Source organism: Poecilia formosa, unplaced genomic scaffold, assembly GCF_000485575.1.
Source record: "Poecilia formosa unplaced genomic scaffold, Poecilia_formosa-5.1.2 Scaffold6, whole genome shotgun sequence".
NCBI classification, from domain to species: domain Eukaryota; kingdom Metazoa; phylum Chordata; class Actinopteri; order Cyprinodontiformes; family Poeciliidae; genus Poecilia; species Poecilia formosa.
In genome coordinates, this window is record NW_006799945.1 from 3,562,878 (window position 1) to 3,588,034 (window position 25,157).

Sequence of the window (25,157 nt, forward strand, 5' to 3'; positions counted from 1 at the left end):
TTTTATATTGTAAATATACTACATCATGGAACATTATTCTTCTCATATTACAGATGTCTTAAAAGATGATAGTTTTTCTTTTAAAAGGAAGAAAAGAAAGATTGCATCCCTTTAGAAATTACCTCAGCCTTGTTGAGATGTGCCTGTACTGTTGTGTCTCTTTAAAGGAAGGGGGAGTGTAGGAAAGGGACAGAGGAAAGAGATGAATAGAAGGCACCAGAACCACCTACCATGACCAAGTGCGCTGTAAATGTAGGGCAGAAATTCGAGTGGAATACAAGCGGATCGCTGAACGACACATTCGTGGAAAAACCATGTTTGGATGTGCCTTATCAGAATCAAGTGTTTTTCAACATGGCACCACATTCGATCACAGGAAGACAGGAAAACCATTTTTCCTCCCAAATATCTCCTGCCTTTTGAAACGGAAAAGAAGAGAGTCAGGAAGACACATCACTGAGGTATCTTTCTGATTATCATGGTAGGCTTTGTGTAATTCGCCCCCATCCAGCGGAGCCGTTTAATTCCTCCTGTTTTCCAAGAGGAGGACGCCAGAGAGAGAACGACTACATCCAGAGGCTGCTCCTTTCGGTGTTGCCTGCAATTGGTTTGGCAATGCCCTTTTCTCTCATATGAAGGACTTGCACGCAGTAGCCGGGGAGCAAGCAGGGGGAAGGATGCATTTAACGCTGGTTGCGTGCTGCTTTCGGGGAGATTCGGCACTGACAGCAGCTCCAGCGGGAAAAACGAGCGCGGAGGGCCTGGGAAGCACCCAGCCCCACTATCTCCTCCTTTTCCTCCCCCCCTGCAGGACCATGCTTGCGTGAGGGATGAGGCCGTGCACAGGGACGCCAGGCCAGAGCTGCGGCCTATATCTAACCAGAGTCGGTCTCTCGACTGCCAGATCTGTGAACACATCACCACCATCAAATCAGCACCTTTGGTACGCTGCGCGCCCGAGCTCCGCCGTTTGCATGAAAATCCGTGCGCGCGCGCGTGCACGGGCGCGCGTGAGTGTCTGTGTTCTCAGCTGTACATCTGTAGTCATGGCAACCAGATCCAGTTAATAGATGTCATCCCTTCCACCCCTCACCCCCCTTCATCTTTAGTTTCCACTCTGCCTGCGCTTTTATGTGTGTGGATTGCATTTGTACGGACAAATATCTGCTAGATGCCTTCAGTCACAGCCGTCTTGGTTTTTATTATCAAATGTGAAAGGTGTCATTTGAAATATTCCTGCTATTCTGATTGGAGAGAGGTGTCTTGATCAGCCTTTTGTCAAATATTGTTTTGTACATTGTGCTAGCTTTTCATCAAACCTGGCATTAAGGAGAAAATACCGCTACAAAATTTGATTCTAGTCAACAGAGCTGACACTTTTTATGGAGTTTGACGTGATTCACCCGCACAAAGTGGGACGTCGTTGTGAAACGGAGGGAAAATTTAACTTCTTTAGCTCTGATGTGCGTTTGTGGTCAGCTCCCATGAGTCAGTTCTTTGTTGAGTTTTTTAGGATATGACTATAGGCTGAGATCTTTAAGGATTTATTTATTTATTTATTTATTTATTTATTTTTGGCTGTCAATTTTAGAAGAACTCCCACAATTCCTCAATTGGATTCATGTAGCTCTGCCTGACGGTTCAGAGTTGTTTTCTGCCAGGATCAACTTGGATTTTGCTCCTTAATATTCCCTTTAATTCTGACCAACTTCCCTGTTCCTGCTAAAGATACTTTCCCCACAGCATGATGCTGCCACCACCATCTCACTGTGGGGGTGGTGTGTTCAGGGTTAAAGTTTCACCCTTTAAGCTGGACTTCTTATGCAGTTGTGTTAGTTATTCCTATTGTTGGATGAAGAACTGAACAGCGCGCCCTTAGATGGGATGTAATTTTATTATCTACTTCTGCTTTAAACTACTCAACACTGCTACCCCTGACCTGTATGATGTGTTCCCTTGTCTTTCTAATGCTGTTTGTTCACTAATCTTCTCTAACAAAACTGAGGCCTTCACAGAAAAGCTTTATTTATATGAGGGTTAAATTACACGCAGGATAACACTGTCTACAGGGCATTCATAGGTTGAACTGGATATTATTTGGGAGCAGAAGGGTAAAGGGGACTACATACAAAGGCAGGCCACACTTTTCAGATTCCTCTTTTTTTTTTTTTTACACTTAAATTTTTGAACACAACCATTTTACTTTCAGTTGTGTGGATGTAGCTCTGTTACAATAAGCAGGAAACCCGTAAGAAGATGTAAACAAACTGACCGAATCCCACGATTAGTGAGGTTTGAAAAAGGCCGAAGAACAGAGACCGACTGTGGAACAATGAGAATTTTAATAATGAAACAGCAAGAAGACTTACAAAACTCAGAGAAACACGAGGGGACCGGAGGACAATAATGGTAAATGGAGAATGAAAAAAATAAATAAATAAAAAAATCCAGGAACTTAAACACAGGGGAGTGTGATAGTAGACAAGAGGCAGGTGGTTGATTACTAACAGGGTGCAGCTGGGAGAGGAAGAAAAAATGAATAATTAACACTAGGGGCAGAACTGAATAGTTCACAAGAATAGTAGCAGAAACTGGAAATCTAAATAATGGACAGATACAGAAATACATTTCAAACAACAATGAACACAGGGACCAGAATGGAGCATTTGCAGAACATGTTAAGCAATAACAAGGAACAGAAACAATAATCAACCCCAAAACCAAACACCAAGGAACTTAACACAGAAAACCAAAAATAAACACAAAAATCACAACAAGTCAAACGCTCAAAAAGGCTCAAGAAAATTCCACGCACTTATTGAAAAACTTAATTAAAAGTATAACTCTGCGAAAGCTGCTTTAAAAAAGCTGCTGCATGTTGCTCAGTCAGGGTAATGAAGCCACATTAACCACGTTCTTTGTCGAAACACCAAGATCTTCTTCTAGCGGTAATGATGTCCAGTTAAGCAATCACATAACAGTGTTATAAACCATATGTACTTTTTGAAAAGACCATACAGTTTCATTCTTAGAAATTACATCATCATTGCCTAGTAACCTAAAGTAACCTGTGTGCACAAGTGTGCAAAACCTTAAGCGAATACTTTGTTGAAGCAGATTTTAATTCACCTTCAACTTTGCGTCTTCTTTACGTCACAACTGAGATCAACTACGATGAAACTGATCTAAATAAAAGTTCAGCTGTCCCAGTAAGATTATTTGCGTCTTTCAGCTATTTATAAAGTCTCAGAATTACGTCATTTTACTCCTGATTTTGTATCAATCAGGACAGAAATGGCACAATGCAGAGAGTCATGTACACCTGGACAGATAAGACATTACAAAAACTGGACATTCTCTTTAAGCTGATGATAAAACAAAAGGGAAACTAGACCTGGAGGTCGAGCAGAATGATGTAGCCAGAGTTCAGAGCTAAATTTGACAGAAAATATATGGAACCACATAAGGGGAACTGCAAGGAAGAGAATTCCTTAAAATCTTGCAGCTAGAGAGGGCAATGCTGATTAAAATGATGATTAAATAAGACTGAAAGCTGAGGTTGAATCAAACCTTCCAGAGAGTATTAGTTTGAGCTTTTACACATCAGGATACAACTAGTTCGTGGTTCACTTCTCTTTATTTTGTTAGGTGAATGTGACGGCTACGTTTGAACGTTTTCATTTTGCCTTTGCGTGCCTTGTTTTCGCCTGCTCAGCTTCTTTCCCTTCCTGCGTTCTCCTGTCCAGGGCATCAGGTAGATCCAGGAGCATGAGCAGGACTTTGAGCTGCGGGAGCAGATGTCTGGGTATAAGCGCATGCGGCGACAGCACCAGAAGCAGCTGATCGCCCTGGAGAACAGGCTAAAGGCCGAGATGGATGAGCACATGCTCAGGCTGCAGAAGGAATTAGAAACTCATGCAAACAACACTTACATTGAACTGGAACGGCTGGCCAAACGCCATGTTGCTCAGACGGATAAAGAGGTATAAACAGCAGCTAGTTATGAATGAGCAGGAGACTAAAGGAGTGATTCAAGCCTCGTTTGTGTCCGTAGGAACGTGAGCACGTTCAGGATGGAGTGATTATTTCGCTGTCTGTTCACAGATGAAATCAGTTGCAGCAGAGGAGAGGAGGATACAGCAACAGATTGTTGCTCAGCAAAAGAGAGAGCTGACTGGTTTCTTGGAGAACCAGAAGAAGGAATACAGGCTCTGCAAAGACAAGATCAAGGATGTAACTATCACCAGCAGCAGATACGTTCGTGAGTGAATTCTGCTGAAGACATCTCCCACCTTCGGTCCTGTTTGTGCTTTTGTTGCAGGAGATGAGTGAGGACACTTGTGCAACCAAGGAAGAGAAACAGGAACGACTGTCCAGGTACAAAGAAACAATGCAGCACTCCCAGGCTGAGGAGGAAGCTCACCTGCTGGCCCAGCAGAGGCTGGTCTACGACCGCAGCTGTCGGGCCCTCAAACGCAGGAGTCTGATCAGGCGGCACGAGTTTGAACAGGAGCAGCTAAGAGAGGTAATGGGACTTTCTGTCATCGTGCATCACTCGGCATTCAGGCTGTGAAGGCTGCTGCTGCTTGCTGGGTTAGGGGAAATATTCTCTGTTTTCTGAGAAATTGTCTGTGACCAAATTCCAAGAAATAACCAGATCAAGTTGTTTCTTGGTAATTTGTTTAACTTTTGCATTAACTTTAATGTGGTTCGCAGGATAAGATTTCTCTGTTACCTTTCACATGTTACTCTTTGCAACATGAGTGTTGTGATTGCTTTGAGGTTTCTGGGAAATTTCCTTATTTCCTTTAAAAACCTTAAAAACAAATAGCTTTCTTGATAAACCTGCTAAAAAATTCCAGCAATAAATTTCTGCTCTCAATTCTTTTTGTGAAAATCGTCGAATATTCGAACAGAACAGTTTGTCATGGAAACCTTGTGCATTTAACTTGGATCGGTGTAAAATGGCACACCACCAGCATAGATTAAAAACACAAAAGTGTAAGAAGCGAAAACATACAATTTATGTTTCAGATGTCGAATTTTGTCATCTTGTCGAGGGGGCTTGTCACGACCGAAAACTAATGGCTCTGAAATGTAATGTTGGGAATAAATACATGAATAAATAAGTGCATGAGGCATGAAAAATGCAAAACTGCTCTGAAACATCGTGTTGCAGGAGCTGAACAAAAAGAGGACACAGAAGGAGATGGAACATGCCATGATGATCCGGCAGGATGAGTCCACCCAGGACCTGGAGCACCGGCAGCTGCAGATGCTGCAGAAGCTGCGTGTGGAGCTCCTGAGGCTGCAGCACCAGACCGAGCTGGAAAACCAGGAGGAGTACAACAGCCGACGACAGACAGAACTGCACAGAAAACACACCCTGGAGCAGCGGCAGCAGCCCAGAAACCTCAAGGTGTTTGAGAAACTCTGCTTACTTCTTTATTGTTTATTTAAGCTTCATTGCTAATTGGGATTTATATCTTCCTTACCTCTTCACAGACCCTGGAGATGCAGATCAAAAAACAGTTTCAGGATACTTGCAAGGTGCAGAACAAGCAGTACAAGGCTCTTAGGAACCACCAGCTGGAAGTGTCTAACAAAGGCGACCACAAAACTATCCTGAAGAACCTGAAGGAGGAGCAGACGCGGAAACTGGCTGTACTGGCTGAGCAGTACGAACAGAGCATCAATGATCTGATGGCCTCACAAGCGGTGCGTCGCATTGTAATCGCAAAACCACCGTTATTCTTCATCTTTTGGATAGCAGAAGCTTGGCAATATATAACGCGGACACCAGCATTTCCCATTTCTCACTTTTTTCCCCCCCAATCGTTTAATTTTCCAGATGCGACTAGAAGCGGAGCAGGAAGGTGAGATCCAAGCTCTGAAACAGCAGCTGAAGCAAGAGATGGAGCTCCTGGACGCCTACCAGAAGAAAACCAAGTCCCAAATGGAGACCCAACATGAGCGAGAGCTCCAGAAACTTGAGCAGAAGGTTTCCATCCGGAGAGCACACCTTGAACAGAAGGTAAAATCAGAACATAAAATACACCAGGAGACGATATCTGCTGATACTGCTTTATCAGCGGAGTATATAATATCTGATTAATAACTTTATTAATCAGATACTCTAATCCATGCATGCAGGGTAGCTACGAAACAGGGAATCAAAAGGAACTCTTAAAAACAAATTTAATTCAGCATATTTTCAACAGGCATGTAAAAAATATTTGTGTAAAATACTGTGGAACTTAAAAATGTACAAAAAACAGGTTCCTGTCATTCAACTGAGGAGGCCATGATTCATGATCTAAAGCTTCTCCCCAAACTTTAATATGAAATATTTCCTGAATATTTTAATTAGAAAACAAACACACCTGTTAAGGGACAAAACTAGGAAAAAAAAAAAAGCAAAAACTTCAACGTCTTGATTGCATATGATTGCATTTAAACTAATACAAGATGTACAAATATTTGATCGCTGGATTTTGCAAAAGTTTTCCAAAGTTGTCAGATTGTGAGGAAATCTCTTGTCCATAGTCCTTATCAGACAGATTTAAGTCTAAAGCATCTCAAAACAAGCAGAAGTGATCGGGCAAAATCTCATTTTCTGAGAATAAGTTTGAACAAAATGTAATGAACATGTTTTGTGTAGCCCACAGACCTTCCCTAACTTGTTCAAGGAAGCATAATAGGTCACCTTTAAAATTAATTAAAAATGAAATTCATTCTATTGGTCCTGCATAATATGCATGCAAACCTCAGTGGGATGGGATCTGAGGTTTGAATGCATTAAAAAAAATAATGAACAATACATGTTTTCCACAGTTTGTCATAAACAAAATTGTGTGTTCAGGTTTACAACTGCTAGAAAAACCATAGCTTTCGAAACTTCAGAATAATTAGTGACACAGTTTAATACGTCAATAGAATTGGAGCTAGAAGAAACAGGAACCACCCAAAAGAAAGTTAAGGGGAAGTCATAAGAAAAAAATATTCAATGTCACCATAAATCTAAAAAGTTACTGTGTCAGCCTTGCTGTTAGGTATTTGGAAAGTCTCAAGCAGTTTGCAAACCGATTCAAAGAAATGTCTGTCGAGACAAAACACATTGCCAGACTTCTATGACATATTAATTATGAAATATATAAACTGCCCTTTTATTATGCTTTGTTGACATTTTAGAAAGTATTGTTTCTTGAGACGTAACAACAATCAAAATGTGATGACTAAATGAACTTAGTTCACACTTGGTTGAGAAGTTTTTTTTTTTTGTTTTTTTTTTTTGTTATTTGCTATTCAAGCCAGCGTTACCTTGTAAGAAGGAAAAGAGTAGCTTTCCTTCAATATAACATCTGTTTACATAATTTTTAGTGAGAATTAAGATTGCTTCAGGCATCAGACGGGCTTCTGGTTTCAGACAGAAGAGTGACCATGGGGTGGCATTGTGCAGGATAGTGTGCACAGCTCTGCATTGCTGCAATAAATGCTTTAAGACTCTGGTGGTAAGGATTTCCAGATTCGTGAACTTATTGTTTGTTCCAATGTTTTTTTTTTCTTTATTATTAATGGAAACTGTTTTTGGTTGAACAATGTGGGGAGAAATGGTGTGAAACTGTCAGCAGGGCATATCTATAAAGCCATTCTTCAATATAAAGTGCTGTCAATTCAGGATTTGCTAATCAGTATTTGGAAACCTAACAAACCGACACCCTACCTTGAGTTTTAAAAGCGCTCCATGGCAAGGCTAGTTAGCATGTAGACAAAACATGCCCTGTGGTTGTTACCCCATATGTACAGACATCAATATTCAAATTTTTTAAAAACAGCTGTCATCAAAATAGCTAACATTTAACTTTCCAATAGTTCCCCATGCTGTTTTTAGTGGGTAAGGAGAAATTCATCCTCACAACTTGTGTTTACATTCACAGAGCAACACTAATAATTTTGTAGCATAAATGCTCACTGTTGTGTTTTGTGCCTCATTAGAGTGGTGTTTTTGTTATTGTCTATTTTAAATTCACCAAATTTAATCCCCAGATTCTGGGCTAAAATAATCTTTTAGTTCATTTGGTTTCTTCTGATATTTTCAATTCCATGAGTGTCTGCTGTGCTGATTGCAGATTGAAGAGGAGCTGGCTGCCCTTCAGAAAGAGCGAACTGAAAGGATCAAGCACCTGTTGGAGCGCCAGGACAGAGAACTCTGCGCTTTTGACTCAGAGAGTCGGAGCCTCGGTTTTGGAAGCCTTGGATCTCTGGACTTCCCCAAAGAAGACAACAGATGAAAACGGATCTTATCTTTTTAAAAGGACAACATATCTGTGCCCTTCTCATTTCCACTCGGCTGTTTTGCTGCATCCACGATGACAAAAACTGGATAACTTTCTCCGCTACTCTTCTTCTTCTCTCTCTCTCTTTCTCTCTCACTTCAGATATTGCATCGTCGAACGAGAGGGTGTTCTGCTTTTGCTGTGACACTCGGAGGGAGAAAGCAAAACAGAAGAATCCTTGAACGCGTCCGCTAGCGAGCAAATGTCGTGTAACTCAATGTGTTCAGAAAACAGACTCTTTCCTCCATGCCATCTCCTCTTTTTTGGTATGAATTGAATAAATCAGGAAATTTTAGTAAAATGGGCACTTTGATATGTTCAGTTAGAAACCCATCATGTTCATGATGCTTAATGTGTGTGTTACATGGAGGGACATTGTGGAATGTGAACTACGGCCTCCCCCGTGGTGTTAAGCTGCTTTTGTTTCGTTTTTATTATCATTTGATTTTTGCTGTATTTATTTAATTTAAATCTCTGAATGTGAATATTACTGTACGGGGGAAGAGGGAGGGGTTGCTAGGGGTTTTCTCTTATTTATTATTATTTTTTTTTTTACAGGATTCCTTTCTCCTACTGGTCACATATCCAACATGTGCGTACTCAGTATACTGTGGTCCCTTACTTTTCTACCAGATTTCATTTATCGGTATGTAGAATCAATTGGCATCAACTCGATTGACCCGTTTAATCGTCTCACAACTCAAGATCCCACTCGCTCAAACTGCTTATTATTGCATGCACTTTAAGGACAAATTCAGGTTGTGAAGTGAAGCATGAATCTGTCAGAGATTTTAGCTGTTTGTAAATAAGTGGTCATAGCATATGTTTTTTTTTTTTTCTTGTTTTTTCATTTTCTTTAAAGCCTATCAATACTAGACATAAGCGCCATATTTGATGGTTTTTTTTCCACAAATGCCTTTATTTGAGTTGTGCCTGAAGCAGGTTTGAGTTTTGTAATATCAACATTTTAAATTACTTAGGAAGGCACATTTTCTTTTTCTTTTTTGTCTTTTTTTTGTCGTTGTTGTTGGGTTTGTCTGAACTTGTGAATCATTTAATTGTTCACTAATCTTGTAAAGGAAAAATGGTGAGATCTGTGCTGTATAATTTTTGATATGAATATTTGTACATGAAAACATAGCTAGAATATACAGAGACACTGGTCTATTACCGATAACAGAGCTTAACGATAAAGATTTTGCTTCTTTTTTTATAACGTCGAGAAATGGTCACACAATAGTTCAGTATATTGCTAAGTCGGACCACTAGACTTTCAGATTGTATAAATGCTGGTGAATGGAACCACAGACTTCTTGTTATTTCCCTGTAAATGATCTTTTAGAGATCAGAGACTCTGCAGACAACGCGGGGCTGGACTGCGTTCAAACGATTTGCGTCTGAGGAGTTCAATATTTTCCGCCATGTTCATTATAGTCATTGAACAGGTTGCACAATTGTTCCATTCATGGTGAATGGAAAAATGATTTTTGGTGCTTAATTTCTAATGTCACCTTTAGCCTTGTTGTCTTTTTTTATTTATTTATTTTTTTTTAGTTTCTTTAGTTTTTTGGGAGAACGATTGAGTTTCACAAACTGTTCGTAAGCATTTTGCAACCCCCTCTGAGTAAAAACACAACAGGTTTTTCAAAGACTTGTGACCTATTTGAAGCCCCGATTGCAGTGAATTTATCAAATAATGAACTATATGTATGAAGAAAAAAAAAATAAATGCTACTTCATCATGGGTCACTTTTTAAACATGGTCAAAAGTGGTGATCTTGAATGCAACACTTTTCTGTTCAACGGTGTCTTTTTAGTTTTCTTTCTCTCCACAGCAGAAGCTTGTATTAGTTCCTCACAAGGGGGGCTGGAAAGCTGGAAGATGTCCCCTAAATTCACAAAGTATTTTAATGAGAGGAATCTGATAACACTTGGTTTCTGGTGGCAATAGAACCTGACTGCTCTCGTCCAACTCGACCGAGTTCTGACGTTGGAACGGCAGAGCTCGATTTCTCATGAACTTTCTGAAATTTAATGAAGCTGTGTCTCATATGCAGTAAAGCCTTTCTTTGTCGTCTGGTCGTGTATCAGCTGAAGCTTTGTGGACAAATGGTTTCATAGAGAAAAAGTGCTTTTGAGGTGCTCGAGTATGTTTGCCTGAGAGCTTCAGAACAACAGACCTTACAATTTGTGTACATTTTAGGTTATTAGAAAGATGTATTTAGTTAGAATAAAGGGGACTTTCCTAAAGAATTTTATTCACCATTTCCTGTGCAGTTCGAAGACAAAATAAAAGAGATTTTGTTGAAAACAAAAAACAGTCTTGGCACTCAACATCCTGCTTCTTGACACAGAGAAATCCTTGGTGTGTGTGTGTGTGTGGTTTAATTTCTTAGCAATGTCTCTTTTATGTGGTGTGAAACTTCACACGTTTTCTTTTCTTTGGTGGGAAATGACCACTGTGACCTACATTGATTCGTTTGCTATTTTCTATATTTAACGAGCGTACAGTAAATGCGGGTCAGAAATAACCAAAATAATCAGAAACGTGAAAATGGGAACAAGAGGTGCGAGAGAACTTGACCTGCAGAGGCTTACTTTCATTTCAGTGAGACGTTGCTGCATTCAAATGTCAAATGCGAGTTTCTTTTGACACAGTGGCAGGAATTTTACTAGAGTTTCCTTGAACTGCCAGCATCTGAGGCAGACATCTGCAGATGTCTGACGGCTGCAGACAGACATCTGCAGCCGTCACCCACCTCAGCACCAACGCCCCACTTTTATCCCCTGGGGCAACTGGAAAGCCCCGTGGGATGGCATGAAGAGTGGTGAGCCTTTACCTGAAGTGGTGTTGACACGGTTGTGGTGCATCGAGTTTCCCTGCCTATTCTCAGGTAGTCGGTGGTTTGCAACTAACGCATGCCTTCCTGTGCTGAAAATGCTTTCAAAAGTCATGGAGGTCATGTCAGATCACAACAAGTTGTTTCATTTTCACTGCAGTCGTTGCAAAGGGGCTGCTAGGCTGCACGATGCACAAACACTAACCAACTTACTTGAATTGCTTCAAGTAACTCAGTTAAGTTTATCCAACTTAATTTATTAAGTTGGTTTAACTTGACAAATTTCTTACTCATTTATTTCAAACAAAGACATAAACTGATAAAGGATCTTTGTTTTAAAAAAGGTTTTTTGGACTCAGACGACCTTTATTTAAGAGTAGTGGGTAATAAAAGAGGGGAAAGACATGCAACTAAGATCATCAGGCCTGGAATCGAACCTGCGACGTCTGTGTCGAGGACTAAGGCCTCCTTAGGTGGGTTGTGCTCTACCCCTGCTCCACCACAGCAAGTTGTCGTCACTTAGCCAAAAGAATTAAGTGAAATTAATGTAAATAAGTGCATAAAATGGACTACAGTTCAAATACATTTTTTAGAGTGCAGGAGAAAGCTTTTAAATAAATAAGCAAGCATTAGAAAACAACATCCACTTCAAAACTGTGAAGTGGAGGGAAAAAGGTAACTACTTTCAACTCCTTTTCACTGCCCTAAATAAAATCCACAATTTATTCTCAGAAGTCACTCGTTAGTAATTAGTCAGGTTGTTTAATCTCAGGTTAATTAAACTGTCCTGTGAGATTTCTTTTTAAGTATCCTAAGCTTTTAACAAACCTACCAAGACATGGCCATCCACCTCAACTAACATGAAGGACGATTAGGGCATGGAGAAGACTTGACCCTGGCGCTGACCCAACAGGACAACGATACTAAACAGTCGGAGCTAAAGCAATAAATGCTAGGAAGAATTTGTGGCAAAGCTTGAATATTGATGTTCACAGATGCTCTTCGTCTGTTCTGACCGAGCAGACAGACTGAGAAGACGAACTGGCTAACATTTCAGTCAATTTCATAGATTTATTCCTTTATTCTTCTAAGGCAGAGGTTCCCCTACTGGGGGCGCCGTGCCATTGCGGGGGAAGAAGGGAGAGCGCGGGAAGCCGTCTGGATGAAAAAAAAAAAAAAAAAAAGAACGCTGTATGCGCTGGGTTTTTACTTTAGAATGGCCAACTCTTATTCCTTTGTCAATTTGATACAGTAGGGGCTTCTGCACTCCCCATATTTGTGTCCTCTGTCACTTTTATCAGCAGTTAAAACTGTTTAATCCGTTGTTAACATGTCGTAACCTGTTTTTCCGAGCCACCTTTAAACGCAACATGAGCGCTACGACGCTCCGCTGGGTTTACACCTGTGCGGCAGTGAAGGAGACCTGCTGCTGCTGTGCAGAGCTACAGGTGTGTTAGAATCATGGCAGCAAACCAGCAAAACGCAAAGAACCTTTCACAGTTCTTCCCAAAACCGAACAGACTGTTGAGTAAAGCTGTTGGATGAAGGTAGAGTTAGCTAAAAGATCACTAGCTAGCTAATATCAACAAGTAGCTTGTAGGCTACAGGTGTTGTTGTCTATGTTCAGCTAAAGTTAATTCCCCACCTCCCCCCCTTGTTCGTTTGGGGCTGAGTATAACAGGGAGTCTCTAAGAATCCACCCACCCTTCGCTCACACACATCGTTCAACCAGACAGCTATTTGTAAGCCATAGGGTGGGGCTGGGGGTGGGGGCAGAAATAGTTTGGAAACCACTGGGGATCCCAGGAGAAAAAGTTTGGGAACCACTGTTCTAAGGATTGACTGAAGGTGAATACAAATACATGCCATGATTTTTCTCTAAAAAAGAAAAAAAAAATCTTAAAAAGCCTGTATCATTTTCCTTTTACTTCACAGCTACGTGCTACTTCATATTGGTCTATGAAAACAAAATAAAATGAAATTAGGCATTGATCAAAAGGTTAAAAAAAAAAAAAAAAAACTCAACGGATAGGAACAATTTTGCAAGACACAGAGGTATTTTGTCAACATTTTGTTTGCGTCCAGGATGTTTGCGTCCAGGATTTCGTTCCTCAATACCAGCAACGGGTGTTGTCAAACGGAAGTGAGATCTTTCCTAAAAAGCTTCGTGTGGTTCATCACTCAAATCCCTGAAAGATGTAACTCGGCGATGTGTAGCAATGAACTCATCCGCTCATTCTGCATGTGAGAAGCTGTGCTCACCGCTTCTTGTTACGCAGATTCACTCATCTTTACGTACATGTAAAGTCTGTGATTGTGAAATGCGTTTCCTGTGACCTGACAAGCATCCTGTATGGAATACCACATAAATCTGTTGCTGCAAAGCAGAAATGTTGACTAATATCCAGAGAAAATAAGATGTCATTGTTTCTGTAAAAACATAAAAAAAAAGCAAAGAAAAAAAATTCACACTCGTCACCTCAGAACTGCACTTAGTTCTCATTTTATTTTTGTAAGTATTAATCAACTAAAATTAAACGAAGGTTTCATCTGACAGTTTAGATCCTCCAGAGAAAAGATGAAATAAAGACTTTAGGTAGAACTTTCTTTAATTTATGCTAAAGTAAATTAAAGTTCAGAACTGTGTCACAGGGTGATCTGACCAAAGGACAGATAACATTTCTAGTGACTCGACGCCTAATCGCTAAATCCACCCATCCATCCATTTGCTTTACACCCTTGTCCCTTAGTGGGGTCAGGAGGGGTGCTGGTGCCTATCTCCTGCTAACGTTAATCGCTAAATCAAGATGGTTTATTTTTGTGAATAACAAACCCACCGGTTGTGCTGATGTTTTTCCACGCATGCAACCAATTTATCTTAAATACTTCTGCAACTTTCAAACCATACCTCCATATATGTCTTTGCATTAGGTCAATGCCCCGACATGTCTGTACACAGATCAGGCATGCATGAGAACTGACCTAATCTCATAACCACACATTGTTGTTATTTTTAAGTTCAGGTCAATGCTATTCCCAAGAAACATCTCACAATTATGACAAATGATAAAATGAATAACGGCAATAAGAAGAACTCGATATTTTAGTCATGAAGAAATCGCCCAGGATGACGTGCCGTTCATGAGATTCAGTGCACGTCATTTCCTGTGGGTTCTTCTAAAGAAGTTTCAAAGGAGTGTGATCATGACAAGTCCACACAATTTGACTGTGAGACACAGAGGAGAATGAATGGTCATGTAAAGAATATGCATTTTCAACAGCTTGTGGAAACAGCAGCAAGTAAGTTTACCTACATTCATTTCTTAACTCAAAAAGCAGCTTTAAACATCATTGGCTCTTTTTCGTCTTAAAATTATGCAACCTATTTTTAGTGACTTGTGGCTGTTGTGAAACTAACTGAAGTTTGCAGTTTCCTGCATGAATGAGTCTGATTCCCTTTTAGCCTTTTTTTTTTTGTCCAGTATTTGAGTAATAGACATTTTTTTTCCACACAATTTCAGCATGTTTAAACTCCAAAAATAATGAGACCAGTCTGCTTTTTTCCTGTCAGTATGTTCTTTAATGGAAAGAGTTTGGCTCTGCGATTACAGTTTTGTAAATGAACTCCTCCAGTTATGCGAGGCAGTTTACGATAACTGACCGCTTCTGTTCTCCTCAGCATTACTCTGCTTCCTGCTGCTTGTGGTTGTTGATTCAACTAAAACCGTGGCAGCCGCCAGAAACCAGGAGTGCAGCAATGACCTACATCGGACTATGAAGCTCACCAGGCTTGTCCATAAGGATACCGGTGATCTGATAAAACAATATGTGAGTAAATTCATAAATCTGCTTCATTTTTACCCAACCAATCACACATTGTCACTGTATTACATTATGTTGTGAATCTGATTCAAATTTCCATTCGTCCCTGGCAGAAAACGTCCCAGGGGGAAATGCCAGAGCTCCTCTGCAAGGCTTCGGTGAGCGGCATCCCCGACCCGAACATCTCTGGGCTGGAGCCTTCGGAGAAAATAGCAAGCATGTATGCGCAGCTCCAAGCCTTCTCCCCTCATCTGACGAGGGTGTACGAGCAGCAAACAGACTTGCAGCCCCCAAAGAGCCCGCTTCTGAATCTACTTAACATGGTGATAAATCAGACCGGGATGCTGACTCGCCGCATAAACAACTTTTATCACAAAGTCTTCCCGAACCTGCCTCTACCGGAGCTGGCGGGGGGATCCACAACACTACCGCCGCCTCAGAACGTCTTCCAGCAGAAGGTCTACGGCTGCGTGGTCCTGACGACCTACAAGAAGCTCCTGACAAACATGTCCAAAAACATGAGAACTCTGAGAAGCAAAGTCTGCAGAAAGGCACCAGCAAGTGAATTCAACTTATTTTGATGACCTGGGGCTGAACTCCGGCAGTCGGTTTCCTGCAGCACTTTACTTACTGGGATGACAACAGACTTAACGAAAACATGTGTTTGAAGATGGCAGGTACATCAGAGTAACGGAGGATATTTATCGTATTTAATATTTATTTTCTGAAAGTGTTCCTGGAAAGAGTGAAGTGTGATAATGATTAGCGGGCTTATTGTTGCATGTTTTGTAATTTAAATGTTTTTTTTTTGGTTTTTTTGTTTTGTTTGCTGTACACAGAACATTAATCTGTTGCTCACATCCTGATGACATCAGTACAGAGGATTAAAATATGCAACACAAGCTGATCTGTCTGTTGGATTATTCCTGTGAATTTTTCTAATAGGTGTTTTCCCCCCTTAAAGTGTATGAAAAGTATCATGTGCTGTTTTTTTCTTTCTTTTTTTCGAACAGAATCACTCCCTAAAAGAGGAGTTAAAAAGAAAATCGGGAAGCTGCTGAGACGCTGACTGTGTGATATCAGCTTCTAGTGACGCATGTGTTTGACACAGGGCTGCATCAGATAGGAAAGATTTCATGAAACTAGCAGGCTGTCTGGTCAGTCACAAGGTGTGTGTGTGTGTGTGTGTGTGTGTGTGTGTGTGTGTGTGTGTGTGCGTGTGTGTGTTTTGGGAGGGTCAGACCACTAAATTTGTTAATGGTGTGTCATTTGCAGCTTTGCATCGTTATACAGATGCTCTTGCAAGGGCGTATTAAGATGGGGAACAAAAATGATAACATTTTGGATAAAGATGCCCCTTGAGTAAGTGCTTGAAGACTTGAGCTTTATTAGTCTGGATAATATCGTTTCCACAAAATTAACTAATTTTAGCTCAACTTTCCTCCAGTCACAAGCTGTCAGGAAACTAGAAGTAGATAGGGGATTTACTCTAGGTCATGAATCAAGTTCCCTGTTATAACTTTGCCTTATTTAAAGCAACACTGAGGGCACCTTAGGGCGGCAACACCTACTACTGAGTCTGGATCATGCATTTCTTTTAACTGTGCTTAAAATACGTACCCCAGCCCACATCTGAGGAAATATAAAAACAGCTGCTGGCATCTCGGTAAAACCAGATTTACCAAACACTGCAGAAATAGTAGCACCATTAAACTTGCCCACATTTTGTCACATTAGAGCCACAAACTTTCATGCATCTTATTGGGCAGTGCAAAACTATTGTGCGACAGCGATGCGAAAGAAAAACGATACGTGGCTATTTGAAGTTTTCATGAATAATTATCCTAAATGTGTGAGGCACGTTTACATTCAGCCTATTCTGAAGGATGATCTTTTGATGTAGATACAGCGGTGAGGTTTTTTTGGGGTGCGTCCCTACCAGCAGACTGAACAGTTTGAACTCTGTTTTGTTTTTTTATAAGACAGCAGCTTAGTCAAACTGGATACATTTTCACACAAATTCTAGATAAGATTTAGGTCTGGTCTTTAATTGATCCCATTGTCACTGTGCATGTTTAGCGTTGTTGTTCTGTAGGCGACTGAACCTCTGCCAAACCCTGCATGTTCTGCACATTCACATTTTGCTTCAGGGTTGCCCATCAACTCTAACCAGCTTTTCAATCCCTACAAAAAAAAAAAAAAAAATATATATATATATATAGCTTAGTCTTTTTTATGGACTTCTTTCAACAATGTCTTTCTTTAGAAAAACTATGTATTATTTTCCTTCCACTTCACAAATATCAACTGCTTGATGTTAGTCTATCAGATTCAAACTAATATTAATTTATTAGATTCGAGGAAACAATTCACTGTCAGATTTCAAAACCAAAGGAGTCTTAATTAACCCACAGGAGAGAGTGAGCACAGGGACATCCTTAGCTGTTTAGTCACTACTCATCTTATAAAAAATGTCAACTTCATCAGTTAGTAGTGTCAAATTAATAAAAAAAAAATCCCTTCCTTCAAATTTTATTCCTTTAAACAAATGATTTAGATTTTTATTTTGAAGGGCCCACTCAAACACTATTCTCAGAGAAACAGACTGAAAGAAGCTTGAAATTGAGCTTCCGATAAACTCATTTTATGAAAACTATGAGTCAAGTGGAAAATAACTTCTGAAACTTTGAGTGGTTGAATCTTGTGGTGACACCACAAGCGTTTCTTTTTTTTAACCTGCACGACAACTACTCGTATGCAATAAATTAAAACATTATTGAAAAGTTCACTTCTTTCAGTAACTCGGTTCAGTTCAGTAAGTGAAACACAATGAAAACATGGCAGAAGAAGTTTAATGTTTAATAGCAGATTGAAAGGTATTAATTTTCAAAAGATACTTTTAATTTTATAACTGATTGGGAAACATTTACTGAATATGAATGTATGAGGTATAACCAGGTATAACAGGAGTTTAGATTTGACACACATTGGGGGTGATTTAAGTCACACACACACACACACACACACACACACACACACACACACACACACNCCCACACACACACACACTTTAGCATCATAGTGGGCCCAGAAGCTCTTTGGGACCCTTAACATAGTTTGATCCGAACAATTTCTGACACAATATTTTTTATCATGTCATCCATGTTTCAACATTTGTCTGTTACGTCTAATTTAATAATTTAATAACTACTGTTAAGAAACTCAGATATGAAACAAATGGACATATTTTGAAAAGTACACCTTACTCATACATTTCTAATTTTTTATTATTATTATTATTTCTTTTGTTTGTTCCCTGCTAGTGTTGAGGCCCTAAGCTGCTTTTTTATTCGAGATAGGCTGCCTCTAGATGGCAGTATATCTCAGTAACAAAGTAAGATGAAAACTGAATAATAGGCAATAAGCAATAATAATATTAATAATAATAATAATAATAATAATGACTCACGTTTATGAGTTCTCGTTTATTAAGCAATTTCATTATTATATGATTGTTTTTAACGTCTGTCCATCAGAAAAGTGTGGGTAGAAGGAAGAAAGATGACAACATATCTTCCTATTGCTGCAACATTTGGTGTAAAGTTCAAATGCTGACTTGCTGTTTTTAAGTTTCATTTTGTTTTGCTTTTTATGCTTGTATTTATTTTTGTTCAGTGTAGAATGCTTCTCAAAGACCCTTATGTGAAAATATCGGTTGTGTTTGTCAAAAACTGTATCCTGAACTTTGAGAGAAAAAGTAAATGTTGAAAGTCTCTTCAGTTTTCTCACCATTGCTCAAGAAAAATGGTTTCCATTACTCATTTTTATTTCAGGTTATGATGTTTTTTTCCTGATAAACCTTCCCACCATTTGCTCAAATGCCGTTCTCTCACCATAAAGAAAAGTTTTAACCTTATACTAACCTTAAAATATATGAATGTTCCTTTTATGATGAAGTAGCACAAATATTATATACATATTATTCTGCTTATTTGATAATCATTGAAGCTTTGTTGCACAATAACTCCAACCTGAGAAATAAAGGGTTCAGGCATCTTTCAAGGCTACATTAATATGAATTTTATGCCCATGATGAATGTATGTAGACTTTTCACTGGACCCAAGTTTCTTTTTTCCTTTTGAGAGAAATGCAAATGATAAACAGTTTCAATGTTATTTATTTTTAATCTACAGAGTGCAGGGAACTGGCACTTACTGCTCACAACCAGAAATACATATTTTCTGTAATAGAAAGAAAACGACAAGAAACATTTTTGCCATGAGGCAAACCATAGCATCTTTGATCAAGGGGCATTACAAAAAGAAAACTTTACATATTCAAGCCCCTGCATTCACATATGTAGTCTATCTAAATATCAGTCCATTTCTTGAACACTGCTAACAATAAAAGTGAATATTTATTTTAATAAAGTTCCATTCACAAACCTACATTCATTATTGGCATGAATGTTATATCAGTCTTTGGCTTTTAATTCTTTTTCAGACTTGACTGGTTGTGGTCCAACTTTATTAATTAAAAAAAAAAAAATCTATAACTGAAAACGACCCATTCTGGGGAGAACAGCAGTCAAGCCACGTCAAAAGCCATTAGCCATACCTACAGCTATAAGAGTTGTGTAATCGAGGCATGAAGCCATAAAGGCTTTAACCCAGTGTTTTGTGGTGGCTTGGTTTGGTTGTGACATTCACTCTGACCTAAAAAAGACAATTCAAAAGCTTGCTTTACGGCCGAAAGTTGAAACAGCATTCATGCCCATGAAGCGCATTGTAAAGATTTTACTGGAACCACAATCTTACCTCTTTTTAAATAAATGCAAATAATAAAGTGCTTCAACGTCCCCTTTTTGCGCAAACAATAACAGGCATGCACATTCTGTAGTAAAGAAATAAATATTTTCTGTGATCATACAAGACAACTATAATATCACGTGAGATTTATGAAAATAATTTGCGTATTCAATCCCATTTACATCAACAAATAGTGTCATCCACGTTTGAATATCATTGCTCTGTCCTGGCATACAGTAGTGCAATCTTATTGCTTAGAATTAAGTCTTCTAATAAATTAAAATTGTCGTTCGGTTTGCATAGTTGTTCCAACATGCATGAGGCGTATCGTCAGTGCAGGCATGTTGCTACAGAGCAAAACAAGAAACTAATATCAAACAGTTTAAGGCATCAAACTTTCTATTCTCAAAGCTTACTTAAAACAGTTGGACACTTCAGCCCAACCTGCAGCCAGGGATCACATCCGTCTTTAAGAAGCGAATGTTCATTCTTGATTCGATATCAAAGTTAGACAGCAGCTGCAAAGAAAACAAAACAGCAGCTCAGCGTCGCGTTTCAGACTCGTACAAATTCATTCAAACTAACTAAAATCAACTTCAATGTCATTTTAAGAACATATGCCGACTACCTTTGCCACACATTAAACATCGGATGAGCCATTTTTTTTCTTTTTTAAAGCACAATGCACTCTGTGAACGAACCTTTAGAAAATGCTCGAAGGTGATTCCCTCATAAAATTCATCGGGGTCCTGAGTTCAAAACAGGAAGCTTGTGATTTAGTCTGTGCAAGGAAGGAAGCAAACGACTTTATCTGACCAGAACCACCTCCTTACCCTGTGACCAACTGTTCTGGCCACTTCAAACATGGCTGCATCGGCAATGGCTCTGGACGTTTCTTTCCCCAGTGCTCCGCTGCGAGATAACAACTCCTCCACCACCTGGAAATATCAGAACAAGAACAGCTCTGATTTCTGGAAGTGAAGGAGCGAGGTGAAATCCTCAATTTCCAGCCGACTGACAGACAATAATTCAAACGATTCTTAAGTGCAATAAAAATCATGTGAATATTTTGGACTCAATAAGAAGCTCACGTGTCTGTAATCCTCAAGCGTTATCAATCCATCGCCGTCCGAGTCATGCATGTTGAATATAACTGCAGAGAAAAATGCAACTTTTATGCCAGCCACTGGCAAACATCAAGCATGGATTAGAGATTCCCTGAAGACAAAACGCACATTTAAGTTTCTCCCTCCTGATGTTTTTACGCTGTTCATCGGTCATTTTCGAACACGGGGGCTTGAAATGAGACATGACCACCAGAAATTCTTCAAAGTCAATCTCGTTTGCCCTGCCCTCACAACTTGGGGAAAAGTTTCTGCAATAAAGACAAAAAATATACATGACATAATTATTCTAAAAGTCTATTTGCACACACAACAATACTAACAGTAATAATAAGAAATCAAATAGAGCCCAGGTTTCTTAAGAGTGAAGTTATGTTGTAAATGCATATATAGGCATCAGTGTAAAATGCCCACACCGACGCCTAAAGCAGATCTTGTGGATTTCTGTGTTAATAAGGAGAAGATTTATATGATTTGTCCACTGAAGTAAAAGAAGAAGTAGTCAGGAGAACAATGAAGTAGAAAAAGAAATCAATTCAGCAACACATCTGAGATTAAAAGAATGGTTCACAAGTCCAAAAATCTTTGCCCTAGAAGAAAATCTCTGGTCATGGGCTCAAACCAGTGGCACATGGTCAATCTGTGTCACAGAGAAATCGATTGTAAACTAATGTTCTTATTACCAAAGACAACCTAATACAAATATACAGCAGTGTCAAAACATTTCTGGAAAAACCCTGCAAGTGGCTGATATCAGGAAATCCTACCAATGGCTGGAGAAAGCTGGACTCAAGGACAGCACAGAGGCCCTCATCCTGGCTGCACAGGAACAGGCCCTAAACACCAGAGCAATAGAGGCTCAGATCTACCACACCAGACAAGACCCAAGGTGTAGGTTGTGCAAGGAGGCCTCTGAGACAGTCCAGCACATAACAGCAGGGTGCAAGATGCTGGCAGGGAAAGCGTACATGGAACGACATAACCAAGTGGCGGGCATAGTGTACAGAAACATCTGTGCAGAATATGGACTGGAAGCCCCGAGGTCAAAGTGGGGAACACCCCCAAAGGTGGTGGAGAATGACCGAACTAAGATCCTGTGGGACTTCCAGATCCAGACAGACAAGATGGTAATGGCGAACCAACCGGACATTGTGGTGGTGGATAAAGAACAGAGGAAAGCCGTTGTGGTGGATGTAGCAATACCAAGTGACCACAACATCAGGAAAAAGGAGCATGAGAAACTGGAGAAATACCAGGGCCTCAGAGAGGAACTGGAGAAGGCCTGGAAGGTGAAGACCACAGTGGTGCCTGTGGTCATCGGGGCCCTCGGGGCAGTCACCCCCAAACTGGAGCAGTGGCTCAAACAGATCCCAGGAACAACATCAGACATCTCAGTCCAGAAATGTGCAGTTCTAGGCACAGCCAAGATACTGCACAGAACCCTCAAGCTCCCAGGCCTCTGGTAGAGGACCCGAGCTCAGAGGATGAAAGAGAGACCACCCGCGGAGGGTGAGAAGGGAATTTTTATATTTTTTTTTATATATATACATGTTAAATCTGTCTCTTTCACTTTAATTTCGAATCTAATAAATTAATATTAGTTTGTTACTTTCACTTTAAATTATTCGTCACTCCTGCAACAAACGTGACAGATTTACGCCGCGTCTCTTCAGCAAGAAACCAAATGGTGATGTTAGTTCTTATTAAAAGAGTAATGCCTGCATTTTTGGATCACCCTTCAAGATAAGACTGGTCAGAGCTTGTGATTGGCTGGACATTGTTTTGTTCAGCAAACAGCTGACAGCACACGGGTAACCCCCATTTCCTCCACAAAGCATTTATGGGGAAGGTAAAAGTGCTGACACCATCCTGCATTGGCAATAAGCTGTGACACATCCAGTCCATATATGTCTTCAAGAATGACTTTTTAGTTCAGAACAAAACTGTCTCTTTCTCTTTCTAGCATAAACCACATGTCATTGTCCATATATGGTAGTGCTTCCTGTTGCAGGGACAGGAACTATTGATTTCTTTTGTCTTAATCAAGATATGAAATTAATTATGTGCTGTAAAAAAAGAAAACATGGAAGTGAAAATAAAATTCATTTATATTTTACATTTCTTTCTTTGTATGTTTTTAAATAAGATGATATTTTTGCTTTAAGATAAAGATAATTGTAAGACAATATGAGAAAATCAATAATTACTATATGTTTCACATTGCTGCAATGTTCCACAGATTTCTTTGGTACAGTCTTGGCTTTTTGCAATATTTTTTTATTTTAATTGTTTTACATTTTACAGGATATTTAGAGGAATTAAATAAAAAAGAAAAAAAAAGAAATCATTATTCATAAATGCAGAATTAAGATTCATCGCTGCACCGTACCTTCGGTTAAAGAAAGCCTCTATGATCTCTTTACGAATGGGATTGTATTTCAGAGAAGAGATGCCCAGGAAATCTTCCCTCCTGAGGGAAGTAAAGTTAAGATGTCAAACTTGGTGTAATATCCCAGCCAGCATAATATGTGACTAGTTTCATGTTAGATGAGATGACTGAAGCTTTGTAATTAAGGTTTCCAGCTTTAAATACAATCAAGTTGGCATTTCATGATCTGTAACTGACTGGAAATGGTTTGTAAATGACTGAAGTTGTCAAGATCCAAGAAATCAGCGAAAATAAGGAACTTACAGCTTACCTTAAAACATCATCTCCCTCACTCAGCTGTTTGAATCTCTTGTGGAGGACTCTAATCTGCCTAAGTGAAACTGAAAACAAACCACAAAGTGAGCAAATACTGTAAATAATCATGCAATTTGTAAGTTTAAGCTGGAAATTCAAGGGTCCCTTTTCACTTATGGAAGCTTCCCAGCAACCTGTTTTGTGTATTCAAATTTCATTTTCCACTCTTTTAGTTTGCATCCTGCGTCTACCAATAAACTTCTGAGAGAATAGAGGAGTTCACTTGACAAGTGGTGAACAGTAATCTATTATTAACAGCATTGTGCTTTGTAAAGGATAATGTTACACTTCCCTGAACTTTCACTCTAAATTATTCACCACTCCTGCGTCACACTTGACAGATTTACGCGTCTTTTTCACCAAATGGTGGTTTCTTATTAAAAGAATAACGATTGCTTCTTCTTCTTCTTTTTTTTTTTTTTGTTTGCATCCCGCTTCAAGATGAGACTGAAAAATGAAAAAGCATTTCCGTTTCACGAAGTTCTTTATACTTCCTTCTCGTCCGGCAGGGATTGATAACAGATAATGATTACTCACAGCCAGTTTTCTCCGACAGGTCATGGTGTTCAATCGGAGCCGGTGTAGACTTTAGTGCTCCCATCGTTGCTGAAGGCTCTCTCTCCCCTCTCCGACCTGTGGAGTTGTCTAGGCACCACGCAGCCCAGGATGTACTCGACAGGGATCAATGCGATCATGTTTCACAAAAATCCGTGTCCATATTAGTGTTTACCTCAGATCCCCGGGCTCCCACCTGTTTTCGCTTTCGTGTGGAGGCCAAGCAGTTCTCATCCCCCTGCAGGCAGCGACGGCTACTTCCGCAACACCCGTTCCTATGACGACACGGTCCTAAAAACAAACCGGTAACGTCTGATTTAGATGTCTGAAGCTTTTAATTACTTAATGGCTGGTTTGAGTGGAGTAAAAGGAGACGTTATTTTAATTTAGGTTAATCATATTGAGTTAAAATATCATTGAACGATTCAGTTATTTCAATAACTCAATTCAGTAAGAGAAACGCATGTTGATTAATTATTTCTGTTAATTATATTTTTTAACCTTACAGCTATATAAGTAAATCAGACTTGCATGAGAACAACAAAAAGCACGTTTTACTTACAGAAATTAGACCTTAATAAATGTACCTTGAAGGTTATTTTCTATACTTTTAATTTGACCACTAGCTTTAGCAGAATGCACACTAATTTAGTGAAAATGACTAATGTCACCCTTCTTTTTCGTTCTGAGTCAGTAGGTTCACTTGATGACACACACTCGGGTTTACTTGATTTATTCTTAGACTGAAAAAAAAAAAAAAGTAAGTTGGTGGTTACAATCAACCAGAAGCTTCAGCTCTAAAGTTACAAGAGCAGCATAAAAATGAGATAAACTGACTATATAAGTTCACATAATTAACCCCTGGCATAAATAACAATAAATATAAACATTTCAAATAAAGGAATGAGAGTGCATTCACACATAACAT

At 39.5% G+C, this 25,157-nt stretch overlaps 3 protein-coding genes across 5 annotated transcripts; 2 read left to right on the forward strand and 1 right to left on the reverse strand.

Moving 5' to 3' along the window:
- Positions 1–496: 496 nt before the first annotated feature.
- LOC103149056 (serine/threonine-protein kinase TAO3) lies at positions 497–10,126 on the forward strand (the record flags this gene model as incomplete). Its single annotated transcript, XM_074560049.1, is given in 8 exon segments — positions 497–943; positions 3,747–3,983; positions 4,105–4,233; positions 4,322–4,525; positions 5,180–5,419; positions 5,506–5,718; positions 5,852–6,034; positions 8,130–10,126. Coding segments are annotated over 8 exon segments (1,815 nt in total), but the record flags the coding sequence as incomplete, so codon positions are not given.
- Positions 10,127–14,027: 3,901 nt separating this feature from the next.
- Positions 14,028–15,900, forward strand: m17 (IL-6 subfamily cytokine M17). Its single transcript, XM_007568085.2, has 3 exons — positions 14,028–14,476; positions 14,856–15,004; positions 15,112–15,900. The coding sequence occupies exons 1-3, from the start codon at positions 14,422–14,424 to the stop codon at positions 15,577–15,579; spliced, it is 672 nt and encodes a 223-aa protein (XP_007568147.1). The 5' UTR covers positions 14,028–14,421; the 3' UTR covers positions 15,580–15,900.
- Positions 15,901–19,106: 3,206 nt separating this feature from the next.
- tescb (tescalcin b) lies at positions 19,107–24,496 on the reverse strand. Of its 3 annotated transcripts, XM_016679769.1 has the most exons (10): positions 24,405–24,496; positions 24,212–24,307; positions 23,631–23,700; positions 23,321–23,401; positions 21,043–21,182; positions 20,899–20,960; positions 20,641–20,745; positions 20,509–20,556; positions 20,224–20,325; positions 19,107–19,240 (listed from the first exon to the last, which is right to left on the reverse strand). In XM_016679769.1, the coding sequence occupies exons 2-9, from the start codon at positions 24,273–24,275 to the stop codon at positions 20,242–20,244; spliced, it is 654 nt and encodes a 217-aa protein (XP_016535255.1). In that variant the 5' UTR covers positions 24,276–24,307; positions 24,405–24,496; the 3' UTR covers positions 19,107–19,240; positions 20,224–20,241. The 3 variants fall into 3 exon arrangements, with proteins under 3 accessions (XP_016535255.1, XP_016535252.1, XP_016535250.1); XM_016679766.1 differs by having other exon boundaries at positions 19,118–20,325; XM_016679764.1 differs by lacking the exons at positions 19,107–19,240; positions 20,224–20,325 and having other exon boundaries at positions 20,359–20,556.
- Positions 24,497–25,157: the final 661 nt, after the last annotated feature.